Source organism: Aphelocoma coerulescens, chromosome 2 (genome assembly GCF_041296385.1).
Source record: "Aphelocoma coerulescens isolate FSJ_1873_10779 chromosome 2, UR_Acoe_1.0, whole genome shotgun sequence".
Lineage (NCBI taxonomy): Eukaryota > Metazoa > Chordata > Aves > Passeriformes > Corvidae > Aphelocoma > Aphelocoma coerulescens.
This window is the reverse complement of record NC_091015.1, coordinates 114,386,132-114,398,783: the sequence shown is the minus strand read 5'-3', so window position 1 is coordinate 114,398,783 and position 12,652 is coordinate 114,386,132. Positions and strand designations below refer to the sequence as shown.

Sequence of the window (12,652 nt, the reverse complement as noted above, 5' to 3'; positions counted from 1 at the left end):
CCTCCTCCCCCCAGACTATCTTTCTGTTAATGGCCCATCATTGTCCTGCTGCATGACTCAGAGATAACTCCCTCCAGACTATCTTCTGTTAACGAGCCTAATCAACACTTGGCCTCATGACTCATTACCCCATTGTGAGATGCTCCACCCAGAGGGAGGAACCAAGCATCCCATTGTGGATATAATCTGGGACTCTGAACACCAGAGATAACCCTTTCCACTGGATTTCCAGAGGACAGGAGCTACAGAGCCACCACCAGACCTTCTGAGGAATTGAAGACTTTTTTTCTCTACAGGATCACTGCTTCAGATGACTGCAACCACCATTCTACCAGACTGCTACCCCCACCCTGCCTAACAGGGACTCAGGTTGCATCTTGACTCTGTCAGTTTGAACCAGTGTTTTCTTTTAGTCTTTCTTTTTTCCCTTTCCTTTAATTTTCCCCATTAAATTGTTATTCTGACTTGGTGCCTCCCACTGGTTTGTTTTCAAACTAGTACAGAGGGCCAGGTGTATAATAGTGTACCCGCAGAAATGGTTTACTCATGGGCTAAAACAGCTCAGTGTGGTTTTTGATCCTTTTTTTTTAACTTTCTCTGCAGCTGCAGGAGGTGGTCCTGTGGAGAGGGCCTGGGCTTGTGCAGCAGATATTGGGAACTCTGCTCCTCTTGTTTGCTGACTGGTAACTGTGAGAGAGGATGAAGGTAAAGGGGTACTTTCCAGAAACAGAAATAATCAGATGCTTGCACCATGGTTCAGAGTTCAGTTCCTATTCCACTGGCTGAAAGAGTCTACTTAAAAAAAAAGAAGATGAAAACTTGAATTGTACTGCTCTTGACATCCAAACCAATTCTCTTCTGGTTTTATATGAAAATAGGATAGAAGTTACAGTTGTTTTGGGAATCCATACTTCGGACTTAGTACTTTTTGACTTCTGCGAGTCTAATTTCTCAATCTGACTATTCTGTTATATGTATGAATTGGACAAGGCTATAAACACCTGTAAGCAAATGTTTTAATTGTTATGTCAACAACATAAGCATGTATGGATGGCTTTTTAAATGGCATAAAGGACTGAATCTGGTAATGTTTGCCTTTGTGAAAGTCAGGTGCACCTGGACAGAGGTGTGCCTTCCATCAGTGCTGGAACCTTTGTGGCAGTGATGCTGCCACCACAGCAAAGCTGTACACCACCCTTCCCTCCATGGCATCTGTAGAGTTAAAAAGGGACAGGTGCAGTGTAGAGTCCTTGTCAGCTATCTGTAGGTGCAGCTGCTTTTGTCACCTCTAAGAGTCATCCCAATTCACCCTCTCTAAAGCTCTTGCTCCTCTAATTTCCTCTTTACTGCTGCCTCATTTTTGTGAGGCTTATGTGAGTTGGGGATTTTACAGCCCAAAAAGGGTGGGTTTCATCTGTAGATTAAACTCAACCATGGGGAGCAGGTTTTTAAAGTCATAAACTAGAGTGTTGGCTCAGGCTGAGTCACAGTGTCTGAATCTTGGTGAAGTGCAGCCAAATCGTGCTGTTGATTAAGAACAACAGTCCTTGATCTATTTTGATCCATCCTGATAGGTTTCTTAAATACAGGTTGGGAAAGCTGATGAGGGGAAAAAAAAAGTTCAGTTCCTAGTCAGCAGCAAGATGCAGTGCACTGAGAGCTGGCTAACCTCTCTGCTTTGTGGACCTTCCAGATGAATTTGTAATAGTGAAGGAAGAATGGTTTTGGAAGTAGGTGTTGCCAGGTGAAACAGAAAACACATTTCTGTAAACACCACTAGTTGCATTTGATTTTTTTCCTCAGAGTTAAAACTGGTGGTTTTTCTTTAACAATCCCTCATGTCTGATGGCCCTTGCATCATTTTTCCATATTACCTGTTGCCATAGTACTCCAGAAATAGTGCCAATGTGATTTGAGATGAGTGAAATCGCACATTGCTGTGTGTTTACCTTTAAGTTGGACAATGAGAATGTAATGGAAAACTGCACCAGATGTCTAAAACTAGCAGGGCTGAGGACTGTATTTGGGTGGATATATTCACATGAACAGCTTTAGGTCTATCCTTTAGGTCCCTTGTTTAATACTTCGGCCCCTTGCATGGTCAGTGGAGAGAGATGCCCCAGTTCAGGGTATGCATGATCTTCTTCATGCATGTTCTTGTTTGCCCTCAACCATGTAGGAAGCACGAAACTAAGTATTAAATCATTGTTCTGTGCTGCTGCCAGATGACTAAAGCTTCTCTTCAATGAGTGACCATCAGAATATATATATGTGTGTGTTTTTCTTTTATCTTCCAGATACCATGTTGAACTGCAGCCCCAAAAGCAAGAATTATTGTCTTCTCTTGCCTATGTGACCCTCACTAATACTGCAAGATGAAGAGTTGTAGTAAATGAAGGCTCACAACTGTTTACATTTTGAATAGTTCTGGTGGGAGCCAGTGCATGACTAATAAGGAAAAACTTCAAAATTGGGTACATCCTCTACAGATCCCTTTTAGAGAAGTTAATTCCTCTGTCTGATTCATTGCACTTATTCTGCTCCTGACCTGCCAGGCAGAAAAGCTCTTACCTGAGTCACTGAGCCCTAGGATAGGTTTGCCCCTTTTCAGTTGGTTGTGTAGACAGTCTGCTTCCCCAAAGCCTACATCCTTATTCCTGTAGTTCACATTCTTGTAGCTGCAAGTGGAGGAAACCTCAGTGAGGTGTGCTGAGCTGCAGGGAAATGCTCCAATGTATCCCTCAGAGGCTGCTGGCTGGGAAGATGCCCTTTTCACTGCTCTGTATGCCTTGCTCTTTACTTCATGTCAAGGATTTTGAGCTCAGTGTGTGGGTATCAGCAAGCCTGGCCACAGGAAAAAGGGACTCTCACCTTAGACTGAAGGTGTTGAAATTGTCTCCCCAGGCTGCAGCCAGGACATATGGTTCAGAGGTATTTCCTACAGAGTGGAAGGTGGCACTCTCTCTTTGGGGCTGGCCACTTTGGTTGGTGACTCCAGCATCTGCCCAGGAGACCTTGAGAAGTGTTCAGCATAGAGAGCACCTCCCTGGAGGTATTTTGAAGGAGACCCATGGCCATCTGAATCTCTACTTGGTCAGCTGAAAAAGAAAGGGATGTTGGAGCAAGGGAGATGAGACATACATTCACCTGCTCCAGCACAGCAGACTCAGTCTGTCAGAAACCCTAGTGGAGACCAGTGCCTTTCCTCTCCTTTGGACCACGAGCAAGACCACCAACAATTTTTAAAAAATTTTATTTTTAGCTGAAAGTAGATGAAGTAGCTACAGAAATCCCACAGACCTGGTGGAATGGCTGTGGAGCCTTGTCTAAGCAAAACAAGCAGGAGAAATATTACTTCATCAACAAAGTACTAAGGATATGTTTTGAATCCATACATCATGAGCTAATTACCAGATGGGCTGAGTACTGTAAAAGAAACAGCTCAGATAGATAAACATCTGTAGGTAAAAAAGGATGATTCAAAAAGCCATCTGAAAAGGCATTTTGTCTCCTTGCTCACACAAATAACCTTCAGTCGTTTTGTTTCACAATGATGGACTTTCAGCTCTGTCAGATTTCCTCAGTTCTTTCATTGTGCCTTTTATTTGGGTGGGAGTACAACTGCACCATTTCAAAGGCCAACCTTTGGTGTCTCCTGCTGCCTTGTGCTGGTGCAGGAGGTGGAGCCTGCCTGGGCAAGAGAGAGCTTGATGCTGGACTTGAGCTGGAAGTACTGGGGAGGAGGCAGGGCTGGCTGGCATTGGGATCTCTACATCAGAGCCCTGGCAGCTGTGAACTTGTGCAGATTTTTAGGGGATAGGGAAGGGGATCTGTGATGTGGCACATGTGAGATTTGATGACAAGGGATGGAGCTCAGCAGTAAAAGTCATGTTGGTCATGCAGGCATGAGGAAGAGAGCAAGCAGAGTCAAACCATGCAAAAATGACGATTTTTGACCTCTAGGGGCCCCATTGTAACGAATTTAAGTGCTACACTTCACCTATTTGTCTATCTGAGCAATTGGTAAATAGAAGCATTTCTAAAGGTTTTTTTCTCATCTAACTATTTGCTCCTTTTTCTGTTTTGATTTTCCTTCCCCTTTGAATAACAAGACCACAAGCAGCTGCTCATCTCTAAAGCCACCAGCTGTAAGCACTATGTTTCTGCTCAGCTGATGGTGAGCTATGGAATAGGAATAAAACCAAGTGGGATCTTTTGCAGATCCTACTTGCCTTTTTGCAGCCCAGGTTACATGGTGTTGTATCAAGCTTGGAGTTTTTGGAGTTCATCCTTACTTTGTGACACTTTTTGAGGAAGACTATTTTGAACCTTTAAAAGAGAACTTTAGAAGGCTTTCTGTGAAAAGAAGAAAGGTACCATCCAATTTTTGTCCAAACTTTCCATGTGTTTCCTTTTGATATGCAATTAACTTTACAACTGGCCTTCTCTTTTCTCTCTCGGATCCACCCATCCCTCCCTCCCTCCTGTCCCCAGCATTGTTTAAAACAGGGAAAATGTTATAGCTGGATGAATATCTAGTTAATACACTGCCTTGACCTCCAAAGTTTAGACTATACAAGGTATTTAGAGATGTCAGCTGAAAGGGTTCATAAATATTTTAACTGCATTACCTCACTCTTTCTGCCACAACATTAAAAATGTGCTTTCCCTGAATGTTTGCTACAGGAGTCTGACGGTCACGTCTGTGTCTGCTGGCAGCTCCCTCTTCCGCCCCAGCACAAGCTGCAGGAGGCAGCAGCTTGAAATATTAATGAGAGCTAATACAGCAAAACTGTGCTCTTGAAAAACAGAGAGAGTGACACACACCTCAGACATGCACAGATGCACACTGTCCATGCATGTGTGTGTTTGATGTACTTGAATGTGCAAGGCAAGATGCTAAAGTTGCATAGCAGGCGTTAGCTAGTGTCCAGCGATGCAGCACATCCAGCACAGCTGGGCTGCCTCAGGCCCTATGGAGGTGTCAGATTCCTCACAGTAAGACCAGATTCCCTCTGAAAAATGATACCACCTCATGAAAGCCTTTGAAGGGGGTTTGGGTTGGAACCACAGCACTGAGAACTTCACACGAGGAGGGGATCCTCATACATTCATTTGTGGACCCCACACCAAGGAAATGAAAGGATTTTGTGTGATCTTGCTAGCGAGGAGAGGCAGGAAGAGGTCACAATACATCTGAGCTCTGTGTGTGATGTGTGTCCCTCTAGGTAATGAATCCTGGTTTGGCCTTATGATCTGCTGAGTCCAGAGCCTGGGCTGGGACAGGGTCAGTATTTCCATTTCATGCATTCTGTTAAGTATATCAGTAATCTCTGCATATGGAGGAGAGACAAAGATAGTTTCCTTCATACATGAATACTCCCCCTGTTACTTGAGAGAGGAAAGTCTGCAGTTTCCCTCATCATCAGTCATTCTCCAACTAGTTTTTTTCCATAGCAGAAGATTGTTTTCATTAGATGTCTGCTTTAATAACAGTTCTAAATAGCAGTCAGTGGAACTGGCCTTGGGAGGTGCCTGTCAGGCCAGGAGAGGCAGGGAGAGATGTTTGATGGTCCCTTGCATGGTGTTCTACTTGTGCAGCACATTCCTCAGACAAATCTTGAAGCTATGGTGTGAATGATTTCTCATACCATGAACTTCATCAATTTGAAACAGGATTGAAGGAGTTCCTTCAATCACAGGAGTCTCACTGAATGATTCTGAATACTTATTTCTTCTTCAGCTCTTTTTCTGCTGTCCTAAGAGTCCACCTTAACTCTTAATGTAACCTAAAAAAACCTGTAGCCCCTTCAGTACAGTGGGTCAGGGTGGTACTGCACTTGTAGGTGCTGCTCCCTTGGCCACTAAACAGGGAATTTGCCTTTCCTGATGCATGCTCACAGTTTGCTTTTCTCTTGCTTTCCCCAAGCTTTTAATAAAGCATTAGATTTCCTCTGGTTTCCTTCCTCTCAAGAAGGAAGCAACAAAAGCCGATCTAAAATAGTCCATATGCACCCAGAGTAGAAACCCTGTTTAAATATCATATGGTGCCAGGCAGAGCAGCAGCAGTTTTATCTGGTTATTTATCTGTTTATATTAATTACCCAGGGATTAGCCAGTTTACCAAATCAGGGAAAACTGTGAAAGCTTTGATTACACAAACAGTGCAAGCTGAACATTTTGTCTTGTCACACAGGCAAGTGAGACTTCTGGGATGCCTGGTGGTACAGCTGGGTGTGTTGTCAAAGCACTTGTCCTTGCTCTGACTTACAAACCACTGCCTGCGTAAGCACAAGCAGGTTTCTAAATAGAGCCAAGGAAAACAAACTGCAGCTGAAATCTGCTTCTCCTCCTGCTTTATGGAGTTATGTCTGAACTACTGATGGGCAGAACAAGAGAGTGAATGCATCCACAGACTGGGAAAGCACACCAGCAGGTTACTTTTCGTCTCTGTCAGAATCTTAAAATCGTGACGTAATTCAGGTTGCAAGGAACATCAGGAGGCTTCAGATCAAACCTACAATCCAAAGTACGGCCACTTTCAACAGGTTGCTCAGGGCTTGCCCAGCCAAGTTTTGGAAACCTTGAAGGCTGAGGATCTCACAGCTTCTCTGGGCACTTGCTCCAGTGTTTGACTCCCTTATGGCAAAAATAATTGTCCTTCCATTTAATCAGATATATCATGCATCTCTGCAGAGATTGGCTCCACCTTTTCTGTACCTCACCATCAGGCAGCTGTAGACACCGGTAAGCTCTTCCATGGGACTTCTCTGTTTTAAGGCTGAACAAGCCCAGCTCCTGCAGCCTCTCCTCACATGTTGTGTTCTCAGCTGCCCTCTCAGTCCAGCATGTCAGTATCTTTCTTGCACTGGAGCCCCCAAAGCTGCATGCAGTTCTCCAGATGCGGTCTCACAAGTGCTGAACAGAGGGGACTAATAAATTGCCATGTACTGTAAGTACACGTAACTTACATCCTGTAAGTACAGCTCAATGTGCTGTTGGTTTCCTTTGCCTCAAGGGCACACTGCAATTCCCACCCCTGGTCTTCGCTCTTTTTATTCTAAAGCTGTTCCCAACCCATCTACCTAGTTTGAATTGCTGTAAGGGCTAGTCTGCCTCAGAGGCAGGACTTTGCTGCATTTGCCTTAGTTCATGAAGTACCCAGCAGATAATTTCTCCAGCATCCTGAGATCTGACTTTCAAGGAAGTCCTGCCGCCACTGTAGCAACTGCCCACGCCATGCCCCAGGAAAGCAGCTGACACACTTGCATTATCAAAACCCCCCCCAGACCCAGGTTGGGTGAAGCCCACCCACTTGCTGAAAGTGCACTCTGTCATTTCCTCCAGGATGTCAGTGAAGATGTTAGATGGTACTGGCCCCAGTACTGGCCATTTAGAATGCCCCTGGAAGCTGGCTGCCAGTTCAACTTTATCTGGACAGCTGGGCTCAAAGGACAGTCTGGTACACTTCTCACCTGTTGCAGGTAGCTACCAAGTCCAGATCAGTGATTTGACTATAGGCTGTTTTAAAAATAAATAAATAAAAAAAAAAACAACAGAAGAATCCTTTTATTTTCAAAGTTTGATCAATCCATGAAAGAAAGAGCAGCACATTTTTGCAAAGCCCAAATAACTGTACAGCTCATTCTGAAGACAGATTTTTCTCACCAGAAAGGAAGTGCCTGTTAAAGATAAGGAACCAGGAAGGGAGCTGGGACCAACTGTGTCCAGCATGGTTCTGCTGGCTGGTACCTTTAGAAACACACTACATCCTTCACACTTCTCCTTCCAGTGTTAGTCTCCTTAAAATCACTGAACACCCAGGTGAGGATCCATCTAACTATAAAGGACATTTAAACATCCCCGAGTGCTGTGTCAGGGCTGCCTGGTATATTTCAATTTTCATTCACAAGACCTATGGAAGAAATGGAGAAAAACTTTTCAGGGGGAATGCTGCCTGGCTGTATGAGCAGCCACCTTTTTATTACACTTCAGAGGAAATCAGGTTGTCTTCCAGTGAGTTCCAGTCACCAAATTATTTTATTGTTACAATATCACGAAGCCATTTTTATTTTGCGCACGTCAAGGTGCTCAAAATGTTAGTTTTCACAGTATAGAATGGATGTGACAGCATTTGTCATGGAAGCACTCAGCAGAGTATGTTTCAACTTCATTTAGTTGTGCTGTTTTATGAAGTTCTGCAGTAAAATGTGCCAGCAAATTATGTTAGTTTCTTTCTGGTGATTAACTAATCATTCATATAATAAATAGCAGCTAACTACAAGAAAGAGATTTATTTGTCACAGAATTAGAAGAATGTCAAACTTTTCCCATTTCATGTAAAAAGGCAGAGGAAAAAATACTTCTAAAATGACTTTGCAACATGTGCTTTATTTTAAGTCATTACTGAATCAAAACTACAAGTATATCCTTTTAATATACCCTACCCACTCAATGATTTTTTTTTCTCAGGTTTTTTTTTTTTTTTTTTTTTTTTTAACATGGAAAGAAATCTACATTGCAATTGTAAATTTTCATGCTGCAATTTTCTCTAATGAGCCGTTTGTTTCACTAATAATAGCAATTAAAAATAAAAGGGCATTTTTCAAGCTCACATGTATGTCTATATTTGGGAACTTAAAAAAAAACCCGTCTCAGATGTAAAAATGTGACTTGGAATATGTAAACATTTTCGTATACCTGAAACACTGGAAGAAAAATATCAGCTAACAGCAAAACAACAGTTGCCTTAAATCATTGAAATGGGAAAAAGCATGTCATGGGGAGCAGAGAGAAGCACACACTACTCAGTCTTCAAAGGGTTATAAGAAATGAAGTAGCTCATTAGGTCATTGAATTCACTTTCTTTTCTCATCCAATGGAAAGCAGTAATTCTGAAGAGAATGGCCCAGCAGAACACCCCGTGATTCACCATAATTATTCTAGCCATTAGTTAATCTTGACGAAGTGTCAAGTTTCAGTTGCTTTTTCTTTTTCCTGAGAAAAGTCATTGATGTTTGGTGGAAATGTCTCCTGTGACTGTACAAATAAAATAAGGCATTTCAAGAGATTGTTACTTGTTTTCTTTTTGTTGACAGAGGCTTGTCCACAGTGTCTTTTGTACATCAAAACCTCTGCTTTTCTACAAATGGGTATGGCTAGAATGTCTTCAGTTCCCACTGTGGTGCTGGGTGTTGGGTGTCCTGAAGGCTCGTCAGCGTCCCATTACTGTAGCTTGAAAGTCAGTGATGTACAACAGCATATTGCACAATCCAAACTGTGTGGCTCCAGAAAGGATTAAGAAGGTACACTGGAGTCATCTGTGGGTTCACTCCTTTCATTTCTCTCTAAGTTGTAATGGTCATCTGGAAAATTAAATTAGCCAAAGATGCAAACTTTTTGCTGATTAAATTACAAAGCAGTCCCCAGATTGTAGAGGAGTGGCACATTAAAAACAACAAATCATTCAACCTTCTTCACTGTTGATGCTTAATTTGAAAGGCAGCATGGATTCCTAAGGCCGTAGCTTCCAGGATTCCTTCAGTGAAAAATCATTGCTACCCAACTATAAAAGGCTTAGCTCTTAAGAGAATATTGTGCTTTTTTTCTTTTTCCTTTAAAATTCAGATTGAACCAACTTGATTTGCAGTGTGACACCAAAGAAATCAATTAGTTTTTTCCCTAGTCCACTTGATCATGGTCTCTGGTGAGCGATACAGGAATATTAGCTTGGCATACAGGTCTTCTTCTAGTTCCAGTTCTCCAGTCTCTCGCACTAGGAAAATGTCAGTACACAGCTTCAGGATTCGGTCTACATTGGGTAGCTCCTCAAACATGATGGAGTGAGAGATCCCACTGAAAAATTCACGGACGAACTTCCCTATCACCAGGACAACTGAGGCATACAGTCCCATAATGCTGAAAAGAAAGAAAGGAAGAGTTCAAATCGTGCCTTGTAAAAGGGCAGCCAAGTGTGAGGAAGCTCATCTACATGGCTAACTGTAGTGTGTCAGCTGGGTGAACATTAACTTCTAATTAGGATCTTGTTTCTGCTGTGCTGCAGGATGAAAGAAAATAAGATCTCTTCGAACACCACACAAATCTGGAATCATAAACAGCTGAGGCTGCTGATTAAATTGTTTAACCCCAGTTGCTGATGGTTCACGTCCTGCCTGCTACAGCTGGCACGTCACAATTGGAAATCTGACAGCAGCTGGCTGCTAAAGGCAAATAATCTGTCAGGTTTCATATATAATATTTTTTTTTGAAGTATATGTAACTGGTGACAAACTAACATTTACCCACTGATAATCCTTTTGTGGGGACTACTCCAAAATCCTACCAGAAGGGCGTATCTCCTGGGAATGCTTAGTGTCCTGCCATCCTCTGTCTGCGCAGATGTATTTCATAATTATTTCACAACCAGGGTCCTGGCTACGAGATTGGGAAGGTCACTAAAACCAGGCAAAGTTTGGGCAGAACTTGACCTGCAGCTAAACTAACATATCTTGAATTATTTCACTTCAATAGGAAATTAGTGTGCAGGGTGCTTCTGTTTTTATTCCCATCAGAGAGCAGTTATCAAGCGTAATACTAACCTTGCAACTATTAACCCTTCTATAGATAATATTGACATGAATTTGAAAATCTCACAAAACCCCTTTTCAAAATGTTGTAACTTTCAAACACTACAACAACAAAAAAGAAATAGCCCCCCCCCCCCAAATAAATAAAGCAAATAAAGTCATCTCTACTTCTATCTTATGTACTTTATTTAATTTTATGTAAAGACTTCTCCTTACCCATAACCAGCCAAGAATCCAAGGCTCGGTGGACTGACTTTATCACTGAATATGAAGAGTTCAAGACTGTCCTGAGAGGTTTTTTGTCTTTTTCCAAGCTGATTCAAAACCCACCACTCACGAGCTCCCTCTTCAGATCCATTTTTGACAAGGGAAACAGTAATATTTTCCCACTTGCAGTCTATTGAAAAAAGAAGCGTTAATATATATACACCAAGAATTGCAAAAATCAAACCATTATGAGACAGATATTTCAAACTTCAGCATTATAAAATGAGCAATGCAGAAGCAAAATTTTTCTAAACTCCATTTTGCATTATTTCTGTATACAGAAGTATAAAATCCTGACTTCTGTGTTTTTTCATCTGTAAATCTCATCTGAATCTGCACTAAATAAATAAAATATTTAATTTCACCTACATTCTCTTCTGTACGACTCAAGTAATTTTGGTATTTTTATGCCAAAATATCAATAGCATTCATCACACCTGCATTTCAGGCCTAGGGAAACACATTTAACCTGGAAGGACAACAGTCAGCCTCTGTATCACAAAGTGAAACTATCGCCATAAACCATTTATGTCTGAGATAAAAGATATTATTCTCTCTCAAGAAAAGGATGCTATGCTATTTTATGCATACTGATCAAACAGACAGGAGATGAACTCTGGTCCTCCTGAGTGTACATAAGCAGTGTACACATTAAAGCCCTTCTGAAAAATCTCAAATTAGGAACCTGACCAATGACATTGAAGCACTCATAACTTATTGCTACTCACAGAGCTGGGTTCAGCCTCAAGAATTGTTTTTCCCAAAGAATCTAATCACTGAACCTTGACAGGAACATACTATGTAGCACTATTACTATTACACTCAAGCTCCAAATTTAGCCTCTGTTGAGAAAATTGCTCTTAGATAAAGATTTGTTCCTACTCTTCCAACCCAACAGGTTTTTCGCATGTGTGTATGTGCATGGGTGCACCTATTCTGTAGGTCTGTGAGTACTTGTATGGATTCTGACTGGCTGATAGCACTCTGAAATTCAATGATTTATCTAAAGTGGATTCTTTGCAGCCAATAAGGAAGGAATAGCTTAAAAAAAAATAATGCAGTGTCATTATTTAAGCTGAGGAGCTTATTTGCAGACATGCAACACTTCTGACTGTTCACAGTAAGGTAGCAGGGAGATGTAGAGAAGTAAAACTTGAGATCACTTACACATAAAACAAAAGAAAACAGTTCCTAAAGCAGACTTGAAGGAAAGAAGGCAGGCTTCATCCTTAGAGTTCTTACTGTTAAATCCAAAGCTAAAATACATGCAAATGCATTTTCTGCCTTATTACCTTATCTCTCCTCAAGCTTGCAGACACCAAGTAGAAACCATTTTAAGTGCATTTCAGACTGAGGTGCCCCATAACAGCTGTGAGTGTACAAATGTGAGTGCTGCCTTGCACTCTTTAAACCATACTCTGTTCCCCATGGTCTGGAGACATACCTCTCAATAGCTGCTTTATGGGTTTTGCCAGAGAATCACTAGGAGCCTTGATGTAGTACGGGTACACTTCCTCTAATGTTCTGGAAAAAAATGAGATATCAAATATTTCATATTTTTTCACCTCTAAAATAATTTAGAAATACCTAACAGTGCTATGCACAATTCACAGCAATTCCTGGCTTAAGTTATAACTTTATAGTGTTCAGATGTCACATCTGAAAATTAGATGGATTTTTCAGCTATGTTTTGTCAGAACTCCAGCAGAGAGTTCCATCCATAATGTCACCACTCACACACCATGAATTCCACATACCTGGGGCATGTGTGTTTTCATGGAATGTAGACTTTATATTTT

At 41.7% G+C, this 12,652-nt stretch overlaps 1 protein-coding gene and 1 long non-coding RNA gene across 3 annotated transcripts in view; one reads left to right on the top strand and one right to left on the bottom strand.

Annotated features, from left to right (window-relative positions):
* Positions 1 to 226: 226 nt before the first annotated feature.
* LOC138104981 (uncharacterized) lies at positions 227 to 7,455 on the top strand. The gene is made up of 3 exons (XR_011148342.1): positions 227 to 369; positions 604 to 705; positions 2,298 to 7,455. It is a non-coding gene; the product is annotated as an uncharacterized lncRNA (long non-coding RNA).
* A 90-nt stretch (positions 7,456 to 7,545) lies between these two features.
* The window catches only part of PIEZO2 (piezo type mechanosensitive ion channel component 2), a 292,042-nt gene continuing 286,935 nt past the window's right edge, over positions 7,546 to 12,652 (bottom strand). For both annotated transcript variants that reach the window (XM_069004418.1, XM_069004417.1), the window contains 3 exons: positions 12,298 to 12,377; positions 10,803 to 10,983; positions 7,546 to 9,918 (listed from right to left, as the gene is read on the bottom strand). In XM_069004418.1, the coding sequence (XP_068860519.1) occupies positions 9,666 to 9,918; positions 10,803 to 10,983; positions 12,298 to 12,377 (514 nt within the window). In that variant the 3' untranslated portion in view covers positions 7,546 to 9,665. The remainder of the gene's footprint in view (positions 9,919 to 10,802; positions 10,984 to 12,297; positions 12,378 to 12,652) is intronic.